At 28.8% G+C, this 22719-nt stretch overlaps 1 protein-coding gene across 2 annotated transcripts in view; it reads right to left on the bottom strand.

Moving 5' to 3' along the window:
- Positions 1-22719, bottom strand: part of LOC111035784 (tetratricopeptide repeat protein 39B-like) — a 54692-nt gene that overhangs the window by 7011 nt on the left and 24962 nt on the right. For both annotated transcript variants that reach the window (XM_022317559.1, XM_022317558.1), the window contains exons 4-12: positions 18129-18204; positions 17033-17165; positions 14100-14232; positions 12933-13038; positions 11830-11895; positions 9958-10125; positions 8823-8986; positions 7960-8124; positions 7108-7337 (exon numbers count right to left, since the gene is read on the bottom strand). In XM_022317559.1, the coding sequence (XP_022173251.1) occupies positions 7108-7337; positions 7960-8124; positions 8823-8986; positions 9958-10125; positions 11830-11895; positions 12933-13038; positions 14100-14232; positions 17033-17165; positions 18129-18204 (1241 nt within the window). The remainder of the gene's footprint in view (positions 1-7107; positions 7338-7959; positions 8125-8822; positions 8987-9957; positions 10126-11829; positions 11896-12932; positions 13039-14099; positions 14233-17032; positions 17166-18128; positions 18205-22719) is intronic.

Here is a 22719-nt window from a genome sequence, read left to right as displayed (position 1 = left end):
AATATCTTTGTATTTAAGATGAAATTTGTTAATTAATTTTAATTAGTCGTCGAAGTGATTTTAAAGGCAGACACGTTGGACGTAGACACTCTGGCTACGCTTTTACAATTTTTGGAAATAAATACGATCTCAGCTGCTTATTATAGCTATTGATTTTCCAAGAATCTTTTAGCTGTTTTACATATTTTCAATTATAATATTTAAATATCTGTATATCCTCATAATCCTTGTTGTGCACATTTTATAAATCTATAGTAGAATAATAATTGGTTTTACCACAAACGTCATTTTATATATCATCTTGAGTGACATAAATCATACACTATGCATATAATATATTACAATACTAACAAATTTAAGTTGATCATACATTGAAATAATTCTAGGTTACCTAATACAAGAATACATTTTCTGCTGACCTAATATAAAAACGAATTGTAGCATACTATTATATTGTTTAGTGTGCATTAAGTTACGTTGTGTAAATACGTACTCAGGTTTATACGCCTCTATAGTAAAACATCAGAACGGATAATATATAATCATAATATTTATATTTTCTAGTATTACGCTGCTTGTATTATATCCAGAAAGGAACAAGCCAACAGAAAAAAAGAAATTTAGAAATCTACACACACCAAAATACAGACTGTGAAGTTGTATAATTTGGAACTTAAAGATGCTCAAAATGACAAAATGTTTTAAAGAACTGCAGTTATCTCTATTCTGAATTCTCTATAGACTATATTATTTTGACGTTTTATAACTCTTGCATTCAAAATTGTAATTTTATTACGTTATCGAAACCGTTGATGGAGCCATGGAGGAAGCTCTTTGTGTTCATTACTACGTCTATAATTTCTAAATTAGCACTCCACATTTTTAGTACAATTTATGCGTACATTTATTACTTGTCCCATAATTGTTTTTAATCTTCAGCTTAAGCTTTAAGCTTTAGCACTCATTTTCCAGAATATAAACTGTAAGTAATTATTATATAAAAAAATATATTTTTGAAATAAAATAATAAAATAATAATATTATTATTACTATATAGTGTAATTAATATTATCTATATATTGTTTAAGAAACAGTACACACGTAATATTATAGTTTTCTTAAAGCCTACACATAAAATAATAAAGCAAAATATAAATTTATAAATTTAGTGTATTGCCACATTAGTTTTTTATTTAAAATGTCGATAAAATTCGTCAAAGTTTCAAATTTGTTGTACCTAGTAGTATAGGCCGACGACCATCTTTGCTCAAAACCGTTTTTTGTTATGTGCATTGATTTATCTTTGACTTCAAAGTTAATACATTCATATTGCAGTGACTTATACTCTGAAATTACAAGGTATGTGCATTGCTCATATTTACAAAAAAAAACAACAAAAGTAATTTGTTTTTGGTATAGTATATCAGTATCAAATTAAAAAAGTCCATTTTTGTGGCTATGTAAACAGTTATAAGTGTAATTTGCTAGAGCGCGGGTTTTTATGCAATCGTAAATTGTTTTTCTTTTTATATACTAGAATGTTTGTCTGTATAACCTGTACGGATTGTAATGGTTTCTTTAATCTAATGATAGTATTTTTTTTTGTATATTTTATAATTTTTACCATCAATATTTTGAATATTTTTTTACATATTTCGACAAAACTTGATATTTGTTGAAGTGTAATTAAATTATACACTGTTTTCAAAGCCTAATAAAGGTGTAAAATAATATTTCATCACGTGGAACATTTTAATGATACATTTTGTTGACTACAAACCTATCTTTTTTTGGTAATTTTGAATACATATTTGTATTGTTTTGAACAGGAAATGAAATGTCTTGTTTATAAGCTCGTTAAGCAATTTCACTAAAAAAATTATTTGTTTATTATGAAGTACATAATTAAGTCTCTCAATTTTATTCCAATTATTTTAGACCAAATAAATTAATAATTATCAAAAAAGCGATTTAATTGTGTACATTTTTTTTACTACATTTCTAACCTATTAAAAAAAAAAATGTTGCATGTTTGTTTTATACTTCATGATTTTTAATATAATATTTATTCATTTACTATATAGAAAATGTAGATAATTGTTAGTGCATACAAATCTGTGCCCTAGTTATAATATTATGTCATAACTGTCTTTAATTTTTTTTTATATCATATTATTATCTTAAAAATGTACCTGTGTTGATACGCAGGTACACAAAGGCTGTCGATAAAAACAAACCTTTTTTAATTTGGCTCAGATGAGTTCTACTCTTAGTCGACAAATCGATTATCTGATTACGATAGATTGTCACACGACAGTGTGTGAGCAGTTTTGTGTTAACAAGTAATAAATATTTGTATAAGTCCGAAAATTAATTTTACAAAATCCTCAATAATTGTAGAATGGAAGAAATACCAGGATGGTGAAGAATGTCGATTAGAAAATACGAAGAAAATTGGTTCAAAAAATCAACCAATTTATTAAAATTATATTTAGTGTCATTAAAAAATAATATAATATCTATACATAAAAATAATGTATATTATATTTTATTAATCTTTGAAAATTTTAAATATTGGGTTAAAAAATCAACTAATTTATTAAAATTATATTTACTTTCATTTATTCTTATGTTTATTATATTTTATCGACTATTGACAATTTTAAATATTTTTAAACACTGATATAAGATATTGATGCAAAAAATAATTATTTGTATATATGAGTACGTCGTTTATTGGGTATAACTGGTATATAATATTAGATTGGCGCTTATGTCCCATATATTTCGCAACAAATGATATGACATTTTTGTATTTTTACGCTTATGTCATGTATAGCCAAAATTTTTAATTTTTTTATTAATGATGTTATCGCCGCAACGAACCGCCAAGCTGTCTTCACATTTCTTCAGCATTTCGAGTCACCCATCAAAAATACCCTCAAATCTGGTCAAAATCACTATAACTACCAAATAACCGCATAAAAAAAGTGTGAATATAATCCCATAATGTTACATATTATAACTATTATAATATTTGTGGACTCCGTGTCGACTACGGTCCCAGGACTGGGTCACGGTGGTTGGATACGTGTGTTAAGAAATATTATAATATTCATTGAAAAATATTGTACTTTAAATAGCAAAATTTATAAAATTATAACAGTCATATAATTAACTACGTAATTAGTTTATAGTTATAACAACGTTAGTTGATATTTATTTCAACTGTTGAAATATTTCCGATAGTGACTTAAACATTGGCGCAAATCGCATTTGTGCTAAGGGTGCTTAGCACCCTGAATTTCAATGCTAGCACCCCGAATTCCGTGATTATAACTTATAGTACTACTACCATAATACTTCCATAAGTAATTATATTTATTAAAAAAATTAAAGAAGATTTATTTAATAATTTGTATTAATAATAATAGGTATGTTGAGTGTTTGTCTGGATAAATTAAACTATTATGAGTTATGACAATGACATATAATATATAAGATGTAAACTGTATATATAATTAATGTTGTGATTATGATAAAAAATTATTGTATTAATAAACATTGAACATTGAACATATAACGATATCGAATATGCTCACCTACACAGACCGCGACAAAACTATTTTAATCCTATTCTGTAGAATTACTCATACATTGCCCTACAACGTCAACGACGGCAAAAAAGTACATTTATATAGTATAATAATAATGATTCCGCATTAAAGGATTTGTTTTCAATAAACACGGAGTGTTAGAAGTCTGAAATGATAGTGCTAGAAACTGTGAGATTCAACTTACTGAAAAATTTGGATTCAAAAAATTATAACAGGTAATCAGTAAAACGGTTTATCAAAATTTATTTAAGCTGCTTAAAGTTATTCACATTAAAATAGATATACCTAGTTCTTAATAATGAAATTATTTTAAATAAATATGCTGAAAATAAGCGAACATTGCAATTAAATTTTTAATGAATAAAATAAATTTGTTTCGCTTAAAAAGTTTGGATTTATAGTTAATTGTATTTTATTAATATTTATATATATGGTGTAGTACTTGGGGTGTGTAAGGGCCATAGTCACTCACGCGTCCGTTACCACCAAAATTTGTTTGGTGCTTAAGCCCCCCAATATTTTCGGGTGATTTGCGCCAATGGACCTAAAATTGTAGTAATACATTTATTCCTCAAAAAATTCTAAAATATAATAATATAATAATTTAATCCCAAAATAACACTTTTTTTAAATGAGTTAGTTCGATGCATTCAAATGGTCGAGAGACTATAATATTAAGATTGAAGTTCCAGTTTATTGCAGTTAACTATAATTTAATAGGTGCTTGATAACGTAGTATATGGAGTTAAACTAATTCTTCCATTTTTGTATTGAAAATATATTTTTTAGAATTCAAAAATTAATTTTAGGCGCCGGGTTGCTTCAACAGAAGTTGAATAAAAATTAACTAATTAGAAATTAAAATATTGAAAAAATTTAACCCTTTAGTTATTGCAGGTTATTAATTGATCTCACTTAATAATTAATCGTGTAGGCAAATTATTATAAAAAGGTTCAAGGGAGAACACATCATTATTTGCTAAATAATATATTGGTTAGTATATTTGAATTAAATATTTGTAGGTATTTACTATTTAGTATACTACACGAACCAAGATCACGTGAATCTATTCTTAATTTTTAGTGATTTTTTACAAGCCTGCAAGAAATTTAGTAGTACTGTGTAAAGTTAGACAGGTATAGGATTTCTACCACACATAATCAATAGTTTTTATTAAAACTATAGAAACATTTGAACTGAATGACTACTGAAGCGTTTTGTTTTTGTATAACTTTATTTGTTATAATAAGTAATAACTACGAGGAACATTTTTTGAATGTATACGGACACACGGTCCGATGGTCAAAACCAGTCATACTCAACTTGTGGCTCAACAACCTTTTTTTTTGTGGCCCACAAAAACTCAAAACCAAAAATCACACTGGTTTGAAAATTATATTTAATGTTATTTGTCATAAAATAAATCATAAAACGTTATAATCATCATATAATTTGTGTATGTATTTTTAATTGCTTTATTTTTATGCTTCGTGAATCGTCCCCACCCAGGCAACCCAATTACTCAATGTTGCCTCCCGAGTAGTACGTAATAAACCATATATTATGTAGGTGACCCAAGTAAAAAACACAGTGTGACTAGTCTAAACGAATCGTCAGCCTGGTGAATCGCTCAAGACGTCACTCCACAGTCAGAAAGGGCTGCTCGGTTGCAGGACACGATATAGGGTATATCAATACAACCGGCCTCGTAGAATCGGGATTTAGCCGGTGCGATTAAATCCGCCACTAATTGACTTTGGACTTATACAGTAACCATATACGTCTGTATTGATTTGGTGCGGAACATAAATCGGTTACATTACACGCACGCGATGGTCAGAAACTCTAGAAGCTCTCGAAGCTCTAGAAAAAGTAAAAATAAAAACCTATAATGACTTTAATTGTCTAGCCCTGACAAAATTTCTTAAGAAATGTCTATACGCTCGTTCAGTTTAACAATAACTAATACGTCAATATTAGAATTGTAGTAGTTTTATATATATAATAGATAGGGTAGGTATGTATAGAGTTTCGACCAAATGCAAACAAATTATATGTAGTGTATTACTTCGTACATCCAAAGGTCTCATCATCGTTCTTTTGTTTGTAAAATCTTGAACGTCTTAAAATCACAAACATCAAACTATAACGGAGTGAAATAACAAAAATCGATCTGCCAGTTTCGAACATTGGTGAACATCATGCAATCTAATCTATGCAGGGAGATCATATTCTATTTTTATTTTAGTTTATGTCTGAAGACACTTTTTACAGTAGAAAAAAAGCTCGGATCTATAACATCGAGAAAAGTTTCCGGTAGAAAATTGGATTTATAGTGTATTTTTGAGGGTCAAAAGTAAAAATTTATCAGAAATTTACAATGAATAATCAGGAAAAACCGTTGAGATTGAAATTTTTACCAAATATTTATATTATCATATTCTAAATATTTTTCTACCCACATTAATTCTTATGATGGTTCGAATTTCGAATTTTAAAATTAGTTTGATTAATAATAATTTTATTTTTTTTATTTTTTTTTATAAAATTAGTTGTATTTAATAATATTTTACGGCCAATTTTAATTTCAGAACTAAATTTATACTAAATCATGCATAAATGACTGATGTAAATAACTAGCACAAAAACCATTTTAGAAAATCGGAGAGGCTAATCTACTAATAAAATAATAACCTTTCCAATAAAAAAACAAATATTGTCTGAAAGTAGAAACTGTTTTATATGTATACACAATAATTATACAGGAAAAAATGTCAGTTCAATATTTATTTGTTTTATTTTTTCTGTGGACCTCTGGCACTCGCACAACATAGACAAGACAGACCAAAGGATTCAGTTGATTTTTGTTTTTGAGTAATCGTAAAGTAAAAAAAGTTATAATCTATTTAAAAACATTTTGAGGAAAATATTTTTTGAGTTTGATACATCGGTTAGTCTAAATATTACCTCAAAACAATTTAGTTTTTTAATTTTAATTTTTATAGTTGAATGTATAAAGTTATATAATAATAATAAAATATAATACTTAGTGATGTTAAAAATCTCCAAAAATATTATTCTCTTTAATTATTGTAATATTTATGTGATTTTAATCTTGATTACTCCAAAATCACAAAAAATGTAAACGTATTTTGTGGATGATGTGCACGGGGCTGAGAGATAAAACCAACATTTATATTTGTATTAATCTGCTATTCAAGTATGTAGTGTTTTTGTTACAGATATGTTTCTGTTATTATATGTTTTTTGGGTGCGAATAATGAAAGCAATTCTCTATAATTTATGATAGATTTTTAAGATATGTAAGAGCCCCTCTCTAATATTTTCTATGATCTCCACCTGAACTCAATACAGCAAATTATAGCAACAATAATACTGACAATAAGCGATAATAATAACGACGTGATGTACACATATAACCATAACTTATGTATAGACAGATAATAATAAATCAGTTAATAACTGTACCAGGATTTTTTTCAAGGTCCTTTGTGTTTTTGTCAATGAGTCTGTACAGATTGTCGCACAATGACTTGCGTTTTCCGAACACGTTGAACAAGTTCCACAAGTACAGCAATTCAATGGCGGGCATGAACAGCCGATTGTTCTGATTGGTAAACCTTTGAGATCTCTTCACGGCAAATTTTTCCATTGGTAACGATTTCCCAGCGATCCTCTGTTTGTATTTGGGCACGTCGCTGCAGATCACACAAGCAATAATAAATAATATAATACCCACCTGTGCATGTTATAATAATTTGCTCATAGAACGACACCGGCTCAGTGCTCGGGCTTTGAACCGAAACACATTTTTCGCATTTTCGTTTTGCTTTTGTTTTCATAGGTTTCTCGGCGGTGTCGAAAACAACAGGCTTGTTTTAAACACGTAATAATTATTGATTTTGTTCAGCATTGAAGTACACAATATACATTTTTTGGGGGGTTATATGTTTAATGTACAGCGTCAATATTATTATATGGCCACTATCCAATATTTTTTCATATTATTATTATTGTTGATGGTGGTGTTTTAGCTATCGAAAACGATAAAATACGAATGTTAATATATTTAGGTAATAAGTCGAATATTACGAGAATATTAAATGAAATTAAAATAGTACTCCGGTAGGCACTTATTAATTGGTATAGTAATAGTATGTTCTTTATGGCTACCGGGCATACCGGCTACCGTTTATACGTACTGTTTGGATTGTTTTCGGTACAAAGCTTTGACAGTGAAATTTAAAAAAAAAAAGCAACAAAAAACTTAAGCGCCAATTTAATAACGACATTATCATGTCGTGTAAGGTGTTCACTTACGCCATTAGCTGGTTGACCGTATTGAGCTCGTCGCGGGACAGACAGTTGTATCCTCGCATGAGCATTATGCACGCGCGCTGGTAGTTGTATGTAGTGCGTGACCACTTGCTCTGCTCGGCCAATTTGGCTGCGTACGTTTCTGCCCTTTTCCAGTTTAAGGCAACGCTAAAACGTATCGCATTAGGTATAATGTACACACCGCGATCCGTATACCGGTACCGTGGTATATCAATGTATTAATATTTAACATATAATATATAATTAATATAATCGAGTCGCTGTTATTTAATTTCAAACCATTTAATGATGTTGAAAAAACATTACTGTACCCATAGGTTAATTTTTTTTCCAGTGGGTAAACATCATCTTGTAAATTATTAAAATTTTTGAAAATGTATATTTTAATTTTTTTTTTTTAATTTTGTAATTTTTATTATTTAAATCCTTGGCATCTAAGGCCATTGGCTGCAACAATTTTGCAAGGTTTACATTATATTGTCTTAGAGTACATTAATATTATTGTAGTAGTTACAAATGATGATTAAATTAGTCTTAATTATAAATGTCAGTGTGTAATTTATGTTGTCTGGATGGAGGGGTTCAGAGAGGGTGTCCAGTACTCCGGCTTCCCGTTTATCCATTTCATAGAAGAAGCATTCAGTTGTGATACTTATTAGATCGATTTTAGTTTTTAAGAGATAATAAAAAAAATATATTTGAAAAACAGGTAAACAAAAATATTTGTCACAGTTATTATTTTTCCAGGTATTTACTTTTTTAACTGACAACATACATTTTTTTAATTTCACATTATCCCAGCAGTATATGTTTCTATAATATATTGGGTATATTATTATACGAACCAATTGGCCCAGCACAGTTCCCAGTAGCATATGTGGTGGAATTGTGGCCACGAGTCTTGGGACTCCACCGAAGCCGTGTACCACTTGATTGCGTCGTCCACGTCACCGCGCATAAACTCCAGGCGCCCTTTGAAGTACAAGAACCACGCACCGTTTGGATACAGCTGATCATGTAAATTTATGAAAATATATAATGACGTATAGATACTTATTTCATGAAATAATATGATAGATTTTTACCTACCGCAAATAATTCCCAACTGATTCCCGAATACGCGTAGGTTATAAATTTATATCTAAATCCTATAATTGCGGTTTACGGATTATAATATTTAAGGACTTTTTACAATAAAAACATTAATAAAAGAATGGTGATAGAAAAAATTATATTTTACATAATATGACAAATGCGTGGCGACTATTTGAAATCAACAATTTTTCAATTATCTTTTCGCTGTAAATTGTTAAGCAGATGATTTTTTTGAAAATGTTGATGTATCTAAATCAAAACTTGAAGGAGTGGATACTGATACAGACTGAGACCTGAGTTATTAAAATGAACGTCTACACTAAGAATAATTGTCCTTAAAAATAATTGTATACAAGTATAAAATATATTGGATATAGTATTTATTATAGTCGGATAATTTGTACACATTTTTCAAATGTTGAATGATTAACATTAATTACAAAAATATCTCCCGAACCCATTATACCATTGAACCATTATATATGTTTACAAATAATATCCTACTCCCTAGTACACAATGTTTAAATAACTTAGAAATATTAGTTCAAATTTTGATTTAGATACATCGACATTCGACATGCTAAAAAAAAGTCATACAATTTATAATTTACAGGAAAAAAGAGTGATTCTCATTTGCTTGGAGAATCAACTGTATAATATATGTACAATACGAGTGCGTTCTATGGTTAATGCTGTGTACCTAAAGCTCTTTAATCCGATTACCGTTTTTATTTTGTCAAAGGTCCCACTAATCTGCTCCCCCCCCCCCTACAAGAAAATATATATACGTAGATATACACACTATGCAATATGCATGTTATCAGTGCGGTGTGTTATGGTACAATAAATAATACAATAAATTTAGCGATGGAAACAAAACCTTACCGTCAGCTGTTGTCGCAGCGCTGCGTCACAAAACTCCAAGTCACCTTCCTCCTGACTGAAAACGTACACCACGACCAGGTGGTACGTGAGCATGGTAAGCACGCACAAGACGTGCCTCAGTCCATGTGGCACTTGGTAACACAATTCAAGTTCGGCAAGGCCCTGTTCCTGTGGTTAGAAACTATTTTTAATATACTTGCATTCGGGAAAGAGACAGGTAGTTTATAAAATGATTCATAACAGCTAATTTAATATGACACCACCTTGGTATAGGTAGGTATATCATACTTATGGATAATTTAGGAAAGGGTAGGACATTTGCAGCTATATTTTTTGGTGTCGCTATGTTATCCCGACTATTACCCCGATGCCGTGACTACAGCCAGTCAACAATTTTGTTATCTCGTGTGATTTACAGAGAATAAATCAAAATTACTACGTTTTAGGAAAGGTAAAAATTGTCCGATTTCTATACGGCCTACAATAGTTTAATCAGTTTTTTTTTCATAGATAATTTAAGCTTAGAACACAACTCAAAAAATCAAATATTTTGACATTGAATGACAACCAAGTACAAAAATATGTTCTAAAAGATAGCGTATAATAAATAATAATAAGAAAATGGCCAAAATGACTTTTTCCTTTTATTCTAGTTCTGTCCAATAAAAGCATAAAAGCAGTATACTTGTTTGTTATCATCCCGTCACTTGGCAGTATACAAGTTATCGCCCCAAACCAACCGGTGATCTTAAGTAGCAGTCTTTAATCCGAAATGTTGATATTCTTGATCGGTATTGTTTTGTGTCTCTATGATATCTTACGTGTTGGTTAGTCTAGTTTCTAGTATGTGATCTATCCATGAAAAAGGTGTAAAAACTTCTTAGAATTTTCGAAATTGTATTTTATAATAATTTAATCATGTTAGTATCCTATGTTGTCAGATTTTCGCTGTATTTCATTAGTCATTTAAAGCATGGCTGCTAAATACTTAAATAATTAGCCACGATTTAAAGTGTGTACCTACTTACAAACGTTATTAGCTTATTTTTAAATATTATTAAAAATGTATTTTAATGAGTTATTTCCAGAAATATTTAATACTGACGTTCAATTTTCACAACAAAAACGTATCGTTAAAATAAATTAAATGTTCAACAATTGTATCCTTAAAAAACTTTCTAATTTATAAAATATTAATTATTAGCTATGCTACTGTACATTTTAAACAATATATTATTATTGAGTATAAACTATTATTTGAAAGTTTTGTATTAGTACTTAAAAAATACCACAGTAGGTTTAACGGATGGTCACCCGGTGGCGGAGCGGTTCATTTTATACAGCATGGTAACCATATTATAGTGGTTAGATTGATAATGTGCCTCTCTTGGCTGCCGTTTTGATTATAGAGCATCATACGTCTTGTTTTGAGTATGCATAGCATGTCCTACCGATTCCTTTATTATCAGTGGTTGTAACTTATAATCATAAAATAATACGTTATCGTGGGCGTCCAACCGAAAGGCACCACCTATAAACGGAAAAGTGACGTTTTCGTAATACATTTAGTTTTTTTTCGTCGTTTATATACGTCAACGTCATCCAAAACACTATTATCTATTAATCTGTGTAGCACAGTTTTTGCACCGGAAGCTGATGGAACAAAATATGGTAGGCAAAATATAAATAAATAGTGACACATGCGCAATAATTTTATTTCTGCTTTCCTGCTGCTGTTAGCTGGAATGTGCTAGTGTATAAAAAGAGTGAATCGGCGGTGCCTTTCAACTGCAGAACTCCCAGTTCCCACGAATTATATTACAAGGTACATTTTATATTCATAATGTATGCGTTTCTTAGAAAAATGATTACTTTGCTCCCGGAAAATCCGATGAATTCCAGTAGTTTGATTATTTTCGACGGCAGTAACGAAATCATCTGCACACACGTGGAAAAATAAAAATACACAATATAAATTGAAATTCGTATACGTCATTTTATTTAATACATTTATAATGTATGTGTGTAGTGTGAAAGCATAAAAGTGAGGCGATAGTGCATACACAACGATCGAAACAATCGTGGCGACTATTAAATAATGATATATTACTACAGGGCGATTCACCATGATTCCTCTATACCCATTTTTTCTTCAATGATGAATTTATTTCAATTCAGATTTTTGGGAATTTTAGGTAGGTATACTTATGAACCGTGTTCTTTCAGTTATTTATATCTTAATTTCCTTTTTTGGAATGTCCAATGACAATACAAACTAGTTTTTACCGTAATATTAGTATCTATACCTTAATTAAAATTTGAATATGTAATTTTTTAGTTACCTATTAATATTATGTATATTTTTAGTTTTTATCAATTATTATCACGAAAGTGTCATCAGTGGGTGGCTTCTTCAATCAAAATTTTCAATTCCTTGTCAATTAGCTCATACTCATATTGTGCCATTGTCTACAGATTGTGTATATTATTAATAAAGTAATAAAAAAAAACCAATAATTATAAAAGGTTGATAGATTAAATATTATAACTACAGAAGTCTTTAAATAATTATAGCCCCAATATCTTACAACCCATTATCATATACATATAATCATTAGTAAAAACAGATACAAAACTCAATAATTATTAGTTCGGATTACAATTTAGATGATTCAACATTTTCTAAAAAGTCATCAAATTAACAATTTACTAGAAAAGTGGTGTTTTTCGTTTTAAAAAAAGAAGTTGTATGTTACAGGACACTTCTTAAATTATATCAAATTCTAAGTATTTGAAAATTGGCTCTCTAAGTATACTTACAAATTCTAAAAATCAGATTTTTAATACATTTATTATTGATGGGAAAATTTTTGGTGAGCATATTTGGTGAATACTATCTGCATAATATTATCATTAATATTATATATTTATCTGTATACGTATATTCTTTATAGTTTCTTGTACGTAATACTTACCAGATTAAAAGCTCCAATACCCAGACGCACGCCGCTCTCGAAATGTTCTTTGTAAGACTTCTCGTTTTCGGACCATGCGCGAGAGGTAAGTATGACGTTACATTCTCTATGAAAAGACATCATAATATTTTGCTTGCTAAATATTTATTAATTTAAGAACTAACACACACACACACAAACAATTTTTGGCTTATACGTGTACTAATTTATTAGTTCAAGACAGGGACTACAATTGTAATCAGACGGTAAATTTCACTAGTTTTGTGCAAAGCCCGGAATATTATTGTGTAAATCACGAAAATAGAACTTCTGTTTTAAATTATTATAATAAGTGTCCAAAACCAGAAATCTTATTATTTTAGTACATGGAGTTACACCAAACATTAAAAACTTGAATTATATTGATTTTAAAAGTTTTAGTACTTGGTTCATATTATAGTGCTCTTTATTTTAAGTTTTGTCCGCTAGTACTAAAATTTATGAGAACATTTTAGATTCATTTTTTTTTTAAACTTTGAATTAATGTTTAGGTTTACTACTTTTGTTACAAACCGTTATAGAATTATAGAATTAATATACGTATATATTATTCATACGTTTTGAAAAAATTACCAAAGTACCGAAGATTTCACAAATATGAATAGAACTTTAGTTAGAAGCATAACAAATCGAACGTGATTTAAGCCAAAACAACCAAAAAAAATATTTATTATGTAATTTGCACCATCCTGTACCTACAAAAATTTTAATTTCCGGCGTAAAATAAATGCTATATTTTTATATTTTGGCTCAAATTACATAAGCGCTTATTGGTGACGATAATAATTGCAAGTAGTACAAATGGTCCAAAATACCGTCTCCCCAAATTTTAACAGCAGAAGAACTGCTGAAGCAAATATGACCATTATTAAGCGCAACTATTTGTGACATTAAAATATTGTCTAATAAAAATCTAATAATATCATTAATATCTAACAATTATTTATATATTATTATGTGCAATATGACATTACTAAACCGGTTGGCGCGTAGGAGTTAAGAGGGTAAATAATATAAGTATTACTCAGTATTATTTAGGTAACTTCTAGGATATAGCTATATCACATGACCAGGCGAAAGACTTAAACGTCTTGGTCGTACGATACGGGTTACGAGATGAACACATACTTGTACGAATTGTAGCAAGATCGTATTTTAATGCCAGCGCGGATGAAACTGACTAACGTCTCATCCTCGATGAATGTCAACAGCGCTTTGAGTAACAGTGCTTCGGCAAAACACAGTTCAGCGTGCAACTCGTCTGTACAGGTAATAAAAGTAATAATAATTAACAACAGGTGTTATATTATGTAAGACATTAACTGTTTCAGTATACGCCGAAATAATTTAATCGTACTGCGCATGCAACTGGTTCAATATTATATTATTGTACAATGTTCACTTAAGATAGGTATTATTCGTACTCTCTTAGGTATAGATCTCTTTTTGGTTATTACTTATTAGGTATCGTGTAAAATGTTTGTTTTAAAAGCAAGATAAAATCAATTAAATTACTTTGTATGATAAACGATTTTGATGGAGAACAATTTTAAAAATAAAAATAATTTAATGCTGTCGTCCAACACTAACAATAATATAATTGATGTACACTTATACACTGTCGAAACATAGTAATTGGTTTAATGCAGGATAGGTGTGACGATAAAAATGCCAATAAACGCAATAAAGAAGTAAATATATCTCTACAAATGACAATAAATTGAATTTTAACTATCCACCGCTCATAATAATATATTATAAATATATCATTGAATTAGTCTATAATAATATTAAGGTACATGTTTTGTTCGGACAATACATGTATTATGTAGTAATATCCAACTCTAACTAAGTACCTATCCATTGTATGAAGTTATTATACTAGTATATAATATAACCAGCAGGATTCAGCCGATTTACAAATAAAACTGTCGGTAAACACTAAACACCCCTAAACGGACTGTCACCCATAAGCGGAAAATATGACTTAAATGCAACCCAAAGCGCAGAAAGTACCAAGTATATTAATATGTTATTGACAATATTTTTTACACGAATAAACAATAATATTTTATAACTAAACAATTAAACATAGTGTTTACGTATTTTATGGGAGCATTAAAATATTAAATAAAGTAGTTACAAAAAACAGTTTATTTTTAAAAACGTATTATACAATACAAAATAATGAATACCTATAGTAAAATAATTAGTTTATTATGCCTATGTTTATACGTAATATATTGTCATTAATAACCTATTAAATAATTTTTAATTTAAAATCAATTTTGTAACTCAATACTGAAAGTTAGCTATCAATTAAAATATAATGGGTTTTAACTTTTAACTATACTAAATAATAAAACTGAATTTTGTGCTTTTATCCCATTGTTAAAGTATAAAAGCGCACGTCGATTTTGCGCCTTTAGTCTATCTAATAAATAATGAGATTTGCGCTTTTGGACACTACCGGATAAAACGTAAATTTGAAAATAAAACCATTATTATCAGTATGTATTCCTGTTGATTGCGTTTTCTTGAATGTATTGATGGTAAATATTAATCATTTAAAGTACATTATATAATTACCGTAGGCCGCCAGACGCAACTCAGTGAGGTTATATTATGCACTCCAAAAATGTCTTGTTTAATAAAAATAATAAAACGTTTTAAAAATTCTTATCTTTTGCATTTAAACATTATAATGGCAATTTTTAGAAAATTTTTAAAATTGATTTTGAGATTTTTTACGACTTAAACAAATAGATCGAAAATCAAGCACAGTATTTGAATTTTAAATCGCTAATGGTTATTTCAAGTAGCTGTATAACTTTCATACGTAATAATCAATACGTTTTGCTACATTCGATTTTTTTTTATCACTGAAGCGTGTACAACATATAGGTGGAAATGAGTACGCACTTATATAAATACTCATCAAGATCATTTCTTGGAATGAGAAGTTTAGAAGAAATATATTTAGCAATAACAATGGTAATATATCGAATTTAAATAAACGTTTAGAAATGTAATGTATTATGTTGTAGTGTTTATTATTTGGAAATGTATACAATAGCTGATAGAGTTGAACTTACAGAATGTACAACGAAATTCTGTTCATATTAATGTGTACAACTTTCAGATCATATCCTGTTTATAATACGTCTATATTACGTGCCTTACAAAATTGTAGTTCCCTTTAAAATAAAGCTTTTGTTTCATTAATTGTACTTATAAGTTCTAGGTAGGTATAATGTACCTACGTATAAATAGAAAATCGGTAACAGTGCATTTTTTTTACAACGTGTGTTCGTGTACATCTTATACATATTATTAAAGTACCTATATATAATGCATAGTGATCACACGTTATAGTAATTTTCAGGATCATGAACATGATACGCTTTGATCATCTGCAGGGATCAAGCCCAGGTTAAACCATTGTGTTGATGAACTTTTTAGTTAGGTTCTCTATAAAAAAAGAGCTTAAAGGTTTATATTTATTATTTTAGTATGAAGGTACATGAAGAAAAAATTGTTTAGCATATTTTAAAAATTCTTTAATAATTTCATACCTAATTGTTATTGTCATTGTCTGCAAATCATAATTTTCAGTTGCCAATATAATTAAGGCAGATACATATTGAAACGTCAATAATAATCAACACCAAATTAATGTTCAGTAATGTTCCATCGATACATTCTGCAGCGACACACAAGGAAAACCGGCTCACCCAAGGAACATAATATAGTTTCTATATTTGATTTATTATTTCCTCTAAATCTAGGCTAATCTGTAGTCAGGTAATATAAAGCTAACATCTGCTTCTCTACGATTTAAATCAATATTTTACTTTTATTTTGTTACTCGTTAGTCTTATATTTTTCTTCACTTGTTTCCTTATTGGTACGCTATTTCAAAGTCATTTAACAACTTATTACAGTATCATATATTATTATGTATCTAAGCACAGAGTGGTTAGGGGGTCAACTACCTCACCCCTGAAATATTTTCTAGTCATGCTACAGCATTCAAAAACGTATTGATATAAATAGCATACCCGGAGTGTACGAGTCGTAGTTAGGCTTTTTCATTATGTTCCCGATGGACTGCGTCAGCGTGGTTTTTCTGCGATACGAATTGCACAAACGGATACTGGATTTCAGCGCCGCGGACGCTTTTTGTATGCTCGCCTGTATCAAGAATTATGTGTATTCATAAAAAAACATGATTTTGTTATTATTTCAGGTGAATAATATATATATCACTGGTGTTATTATTATACTGCAGAGTGATTCATCAAGTATGATCACCTGTATTTTTTCCACGAATAGCTAATTTATTTCAATTTTAACTTTGGGAATTTTTAAGTATGGGAGCCATATTTTCAAATTCTTAAATTTCTATACCATTTGAGGAGTGCCTTGTGGTGATACCAATTTTCACAAATAGTCTGCTTAATAGGTTGTCTCACACCCGTATTTCTAGCATATAACAACTCCAAAACTACTAGTTGAAATGTTAATTTAGATGCATAATAATGTTTGAAAAAATCACCAATACAATTTAAAGTAAAAATAGTTGTTTGTCGTTTAAAAAAAAAATTGTTAGTGTAAAATATAGTCTAAGAATTTCAAAATATGGTTAACGTATACGTACATACTGTATATATGCATAAAAATTCCAAAAATTAAAATTTGATTAAATTTATTATTAAATGAAAAACAGAGGTGAGCATGTTGGTGGATCAGTCTATATATGATGAGCAATTCTGTTCAAAGTCATATTATGCGATATTGTGATCGACGTCATCAATCTGTTTTGTGCCTTACTTTTTTTTACCGGTCTAAGCATTCTCAACCTGCCAATTGTGTTTGATGTATATAATTAAAAGTGTATTATAAAAAAAAATATTAATAGAAAGATTGTACAAGTAGCATGATGTACAAATATTAATAAATACAACTAAATAATTATTGCTGGGGACGCGGCCTTGACACAAACTAGACCTAAAGAATCAAACCGCGGTTTTGTTTTTATTTTTTGCACACAAGGCCTTGACAAATAAACAACACATTTTAAGTCAAAACACAATTGGAAAAAATATATATTTAGTGTGTGATTTGCATAGTATTAAAATTAAAAAAAACATTAACCTGTTCAAATGTGAGTAAAGCTTCTAGAAACAAAAAAATTGATCTCCCAATGGTGTGATACATACTCGTTCCAACCCTATAAAATCGTAATTAAAATTTTAGATTAAACGATTGACAAACCACAAACATCTTAATTTTTAAACATATAACAATATAGTTGGTAGTAAAATTTATAATATTATTAAGTATAATTTTTATCACATGTACAATAGATACTATACTTAATAAACGTCATAGGTATTACGGTATAACATATAATAATAAACATATCAACATTTATCGTGTTACACTATTGAACCATATAAGTCCCTACACTAACATATCCGGTAACGCGATAATGGTGATATTTTTAAATTTTAAATAGAACAACATTGAAACTATAGGTAGTATATACATAATAATAATAATACCATTGGCGTCCATTGCAAAACAACAAAGTGAACAGAATATATTTTTAAAATCATTATTCAAATCTTCTTATTCATGCTACATAATGCAATAATATATATGTAACGGAATATTTTAAATATTTATCAACCATTTTTTCATTCTGTGGACAGAACCTACAACTTTATCGTATTTATAAGGAACGCTTAATTTTTAAGATACAATGTAATATTATTATAATATCAATAATATATTACATGTAACGTTCAGAGTTTTAAATGCGTACATTATTATTATCATTTTTTTTTTGCCTGTTTACACAACTGATTTATTCAAAAATGTTACAAATATTATGGTACCCATTATAATGTCAACGCTATGCCAGTACAGCGAACGCATACAAATTAGGTATTAAAATCGACTTTGTATGGAAATTAGTGAAAACCCATTAAAGTACCATTTTCACACTGCTTGCCAAATGGAGAAGTATTAAGGACCAAACACAGATTAAGGGAGCCTAACAAAATTTCTTGGTCTTTCATTTTGGAACTCGAGTTCCGACGTCTCGTGATAAAACCACAACAATGCTAGTCTAGTGAACTGTATGCCTAGATACTCGAGAATTTTCTGAAAGCTTTCGCGTAAAACGAGCATAACGTAAGTGCAATCGGAACTAGTCATAAAGGAACATGCAGTTTTAAAGTCACTACTGAAAAACATTTTCAAAATATGTTGTGTATATGAATACCTTAATGAGTAGCAGTCGGTAAATACTGAAAATAATTACTCTATTATTTAAGTCTTAAAAGTTGTTATATTTAATATTTTTATTATGTTGCAAGCAAACCCGTCATTATTATAAATGTAGGCACAAAATATGTGAATTTAAATATACCAATTGGATAACTGCAGCCATTGAATGTTAAAGTATTAATTATAAAAAATTAATTCATATATTTAACTTTTTTCTTAAATACAGTAATTTATATAGAATTTATAAACATAAATTGTTTCAGTTTTTAACTACGTTGGCTATAATTAAATATATTTGTACCTTGAAGTATGATTATATTTTTTGTCTTTGTGTAAAGGGGCAACAAAGAACAGTACCGTAAAACTTCCTCCCCGGTCTGCAAATTTGTTAGCACAGCACTGCGTTGCGAATAACAGCTATGTATAGCAACATTATATGTAATATAATATATTATGATAATTATCAATTAATCATTATTCATTACTTTTTAAGTACTTAAATATACACTTTATTGTTATCACAGCCAAAATTAAAATAAGAAATTCAATGAAATTATTTAAAACAAATGTTATGCGATCCACGATAAAAACTACTTATATATGCTTAATTTATGTATAGGAAAACCGTAAAAAAGCTTCTCTCTCAAAACTTTATTAACTTATTAACTTTAGTGCAAAAATGTAAATAATTGATAAATTACCTCCTCGTTCAGATTTTACAAATTTTCAAAAAAAATTATCCACTAAAAATAATTTATAGTAAAAATGAGGATTCTCATTTGAAAAACAGATGTTTGTATGGCCACAGGTCATTCCTTATAAGCACCTAATACGAAAAAATTCAAAAATTTGAAAATATGTTCTTTGACTATACTGAAAAATTCCATAAACAGAATTTGAATAAATATAATATCAAAGAAAAACATGGGGGTGAGCATGCTTACTGGTGAATCATCCTGTATAATTGTATACAGAATGAAAAAAAATACACTGAATACTATATACCTAAAGATACTAAACGACATTAGAATTCGAAACGTGATTACAAAAGCGGGCGAAGAAGATGAATAATATCTATTTTTCAGTCAAACAAGGTCTACAAGGTCTAAGAGTAGATTACAACGGTTTAATGCAATTTCGAGTATAGAATTTGCCATAAAACGGTCCACAAGGTAATTCGACAAGATTGTTGTAATGCAATTAAAAAAAAAGTGTACATATTATTAAAATACATTATCCGCTAACACGGTGCCGTTTATACTCGTTTGTAACGCCCATACATTACATCGTACAATTACAAGGTGATCCATTATTTAAACTTGTCTACACTCGTCACTAATTAAATAATTAAACAAAAACACTATATTTTTATTGTTTTAGATTCTGAGCGGAGCCAAAACAGTTTTGATTTTACAATGATGTGTTTTTAAAAATAAAAATTTGTGTCATCACCTTTTGGGGCAGTAAAAATTCTTACATTTTTTTTTTGCAGCATTGGTAGGAAAGTGAATTTAGTTGGTACTTTTTTTTTGGAGGGGGGTGGAGCGAGGGGGGTCAAAAGTAAATCGAGATAAGTAAACTCGAGAAACCCTGATTTTTAAGCAAGACCAGCCTCAAAAACCAATAACCAAGATATTTATTTCAAATTTTCATGAAATGGTATACGATAATTTTCTTTACATAAAAATGTTGATTCTTTTTGAGCTCTTTATAGGTATGAAAAATGAAAAAAAATTTTTTTAGTTTTTTTTCTGTAAATGTCGATAAAAAAATATTTCAATGTGTCAAAAAGCTTTAAAATGTAATACAAGATTCCTAATCTATAGTTATGATAGCAATTTAAAAAGATTTCAGTTACATGGGTATTGGGTATCCATGCATAATTTTTTCCATAAGTATTAGAAGTTTAAATTGTCAAAATTCATCAAAATTAAGAATATTTGCAAATTATTTTGTAGGAAGTTAAACATTTATATAATGTTTGATTTTTATAGCTAATGGTTGAAAATATAAAAGAAGGTGAAGTAAGTAGATCATACTGTAACTATAACACTTAAAATATACATAAACATAGTTTTTTTCATAAATATTTGAAGTACAAATTTGGACGAAATTAGATATTTACACGAAGAATAACGATTTCCGTTATTTTGTGTATGTAATAAAAAATAATATTATTTGTGGGTACTCGAAACTTTTTTAGTTTATTATTTTATTGTGTACGCACAATTATATTTTAATAAAATGCAATTTAAAAAAAAAACGATGTCAATCTACGGTACTGCTAATGTCTAATAGTAGAATGAATAACTTTAATAGCAATAATAATCATACGTTATACGCTAAGTAATATAAACTGATGACAAACCATTTTCACTCAGAATTGTTTTTCATTTACAAAGATTGAATCCTGCAAATGTCGCCCCACACATTATCGGATGTACTTGTGTACATCAGAGTGATGCCCACCCTTATTATAAAAAGTTTGTACTTTTTAAATGTCGACATACATATTTTGATTTTGAAACTCTGAATACTTTTCAGAATAAACTGAGATCCGACATAAAAATACTAATTTCGAACAAGTAGTTATATGCGATATAGGTACCTAAAGATATTTAAAGCTTAGACGAGTGAGTGTATACATTTAAACGGATGTTGAAAGCAGGAAAACACAATTTTACGGTTCGTCCTGTACTGCTGTACGTTGATGTTAGCGCTCTGTTCAGATTTTTCGTACTGGTATATAAATATTGTAATTGAAAAACGTGTTAATAATGTATTTAAAAAAGAGTAATTGCTCCAGTTAAATACTCATAGTCTATTATATTTACATCAAGCGCGGGTGCGTACGAGTTTAAATTTAATATGAATATGTGTAATATATAAGTAGCTTATATAATTGGGTTATAATATATGTTTATAGATTTAACTTAAATACACGTATTACGACTAATGCCCATATGTAGCTATAATATTATAGCAACTTAAAAATTATGTGAATTTATTCAAGAATTGAGACAGCATTTCAAGACGATTGCACAATGTCAAGGTCAGCGTAATATAATAATTTGTACCTACATACAAATATGAAATAATCACTTTTGAACATAATAGAAAAAAACAGCAATTTCGTATAAAACGCATTTCCTATACTTATAATCCCATTGACTATAAGTACAATACAATCATTTAAAATGATTAACGATATTACATTTTTCCGAGTACAGTACACTGTCGAATATTAAATTTTTCGTGCAGCACGCTCATAATATAAATTTTTGTTGTACGTGTTATTCAATATTTATCATAATATATAATATTTTTAGAAATAAATCTTACGTTCCCGAGGTACCCATACCCACTCTATTTTCCTCTAGTTTTTGTATTATAAAACGATGCAGCCACATAATCCATCATAAGGCCTGATAATTATAATATAGTACAGTAG

This window comes from Myzus persicae, unplaced genomic scaffold (assembly GCF_001856785.1).
Source record: "Myzus persicae strain clone G006 unplaced genomic scaffold, MPER_G0061.0, whole genome shotgun sequence".
Taxonomy (NCBI): domain Eukaryota; kingdom Metazoa; phylum Arthropoda; class Insecta; order Hemiptera; family Aphididae; genus Myzus; species Myzus persicae.
The sequence above is the reverse complement of the archived record's forward strand: the minus strand, read 5'-3'. Positions and strand labels throughout refer to the sequence as shown.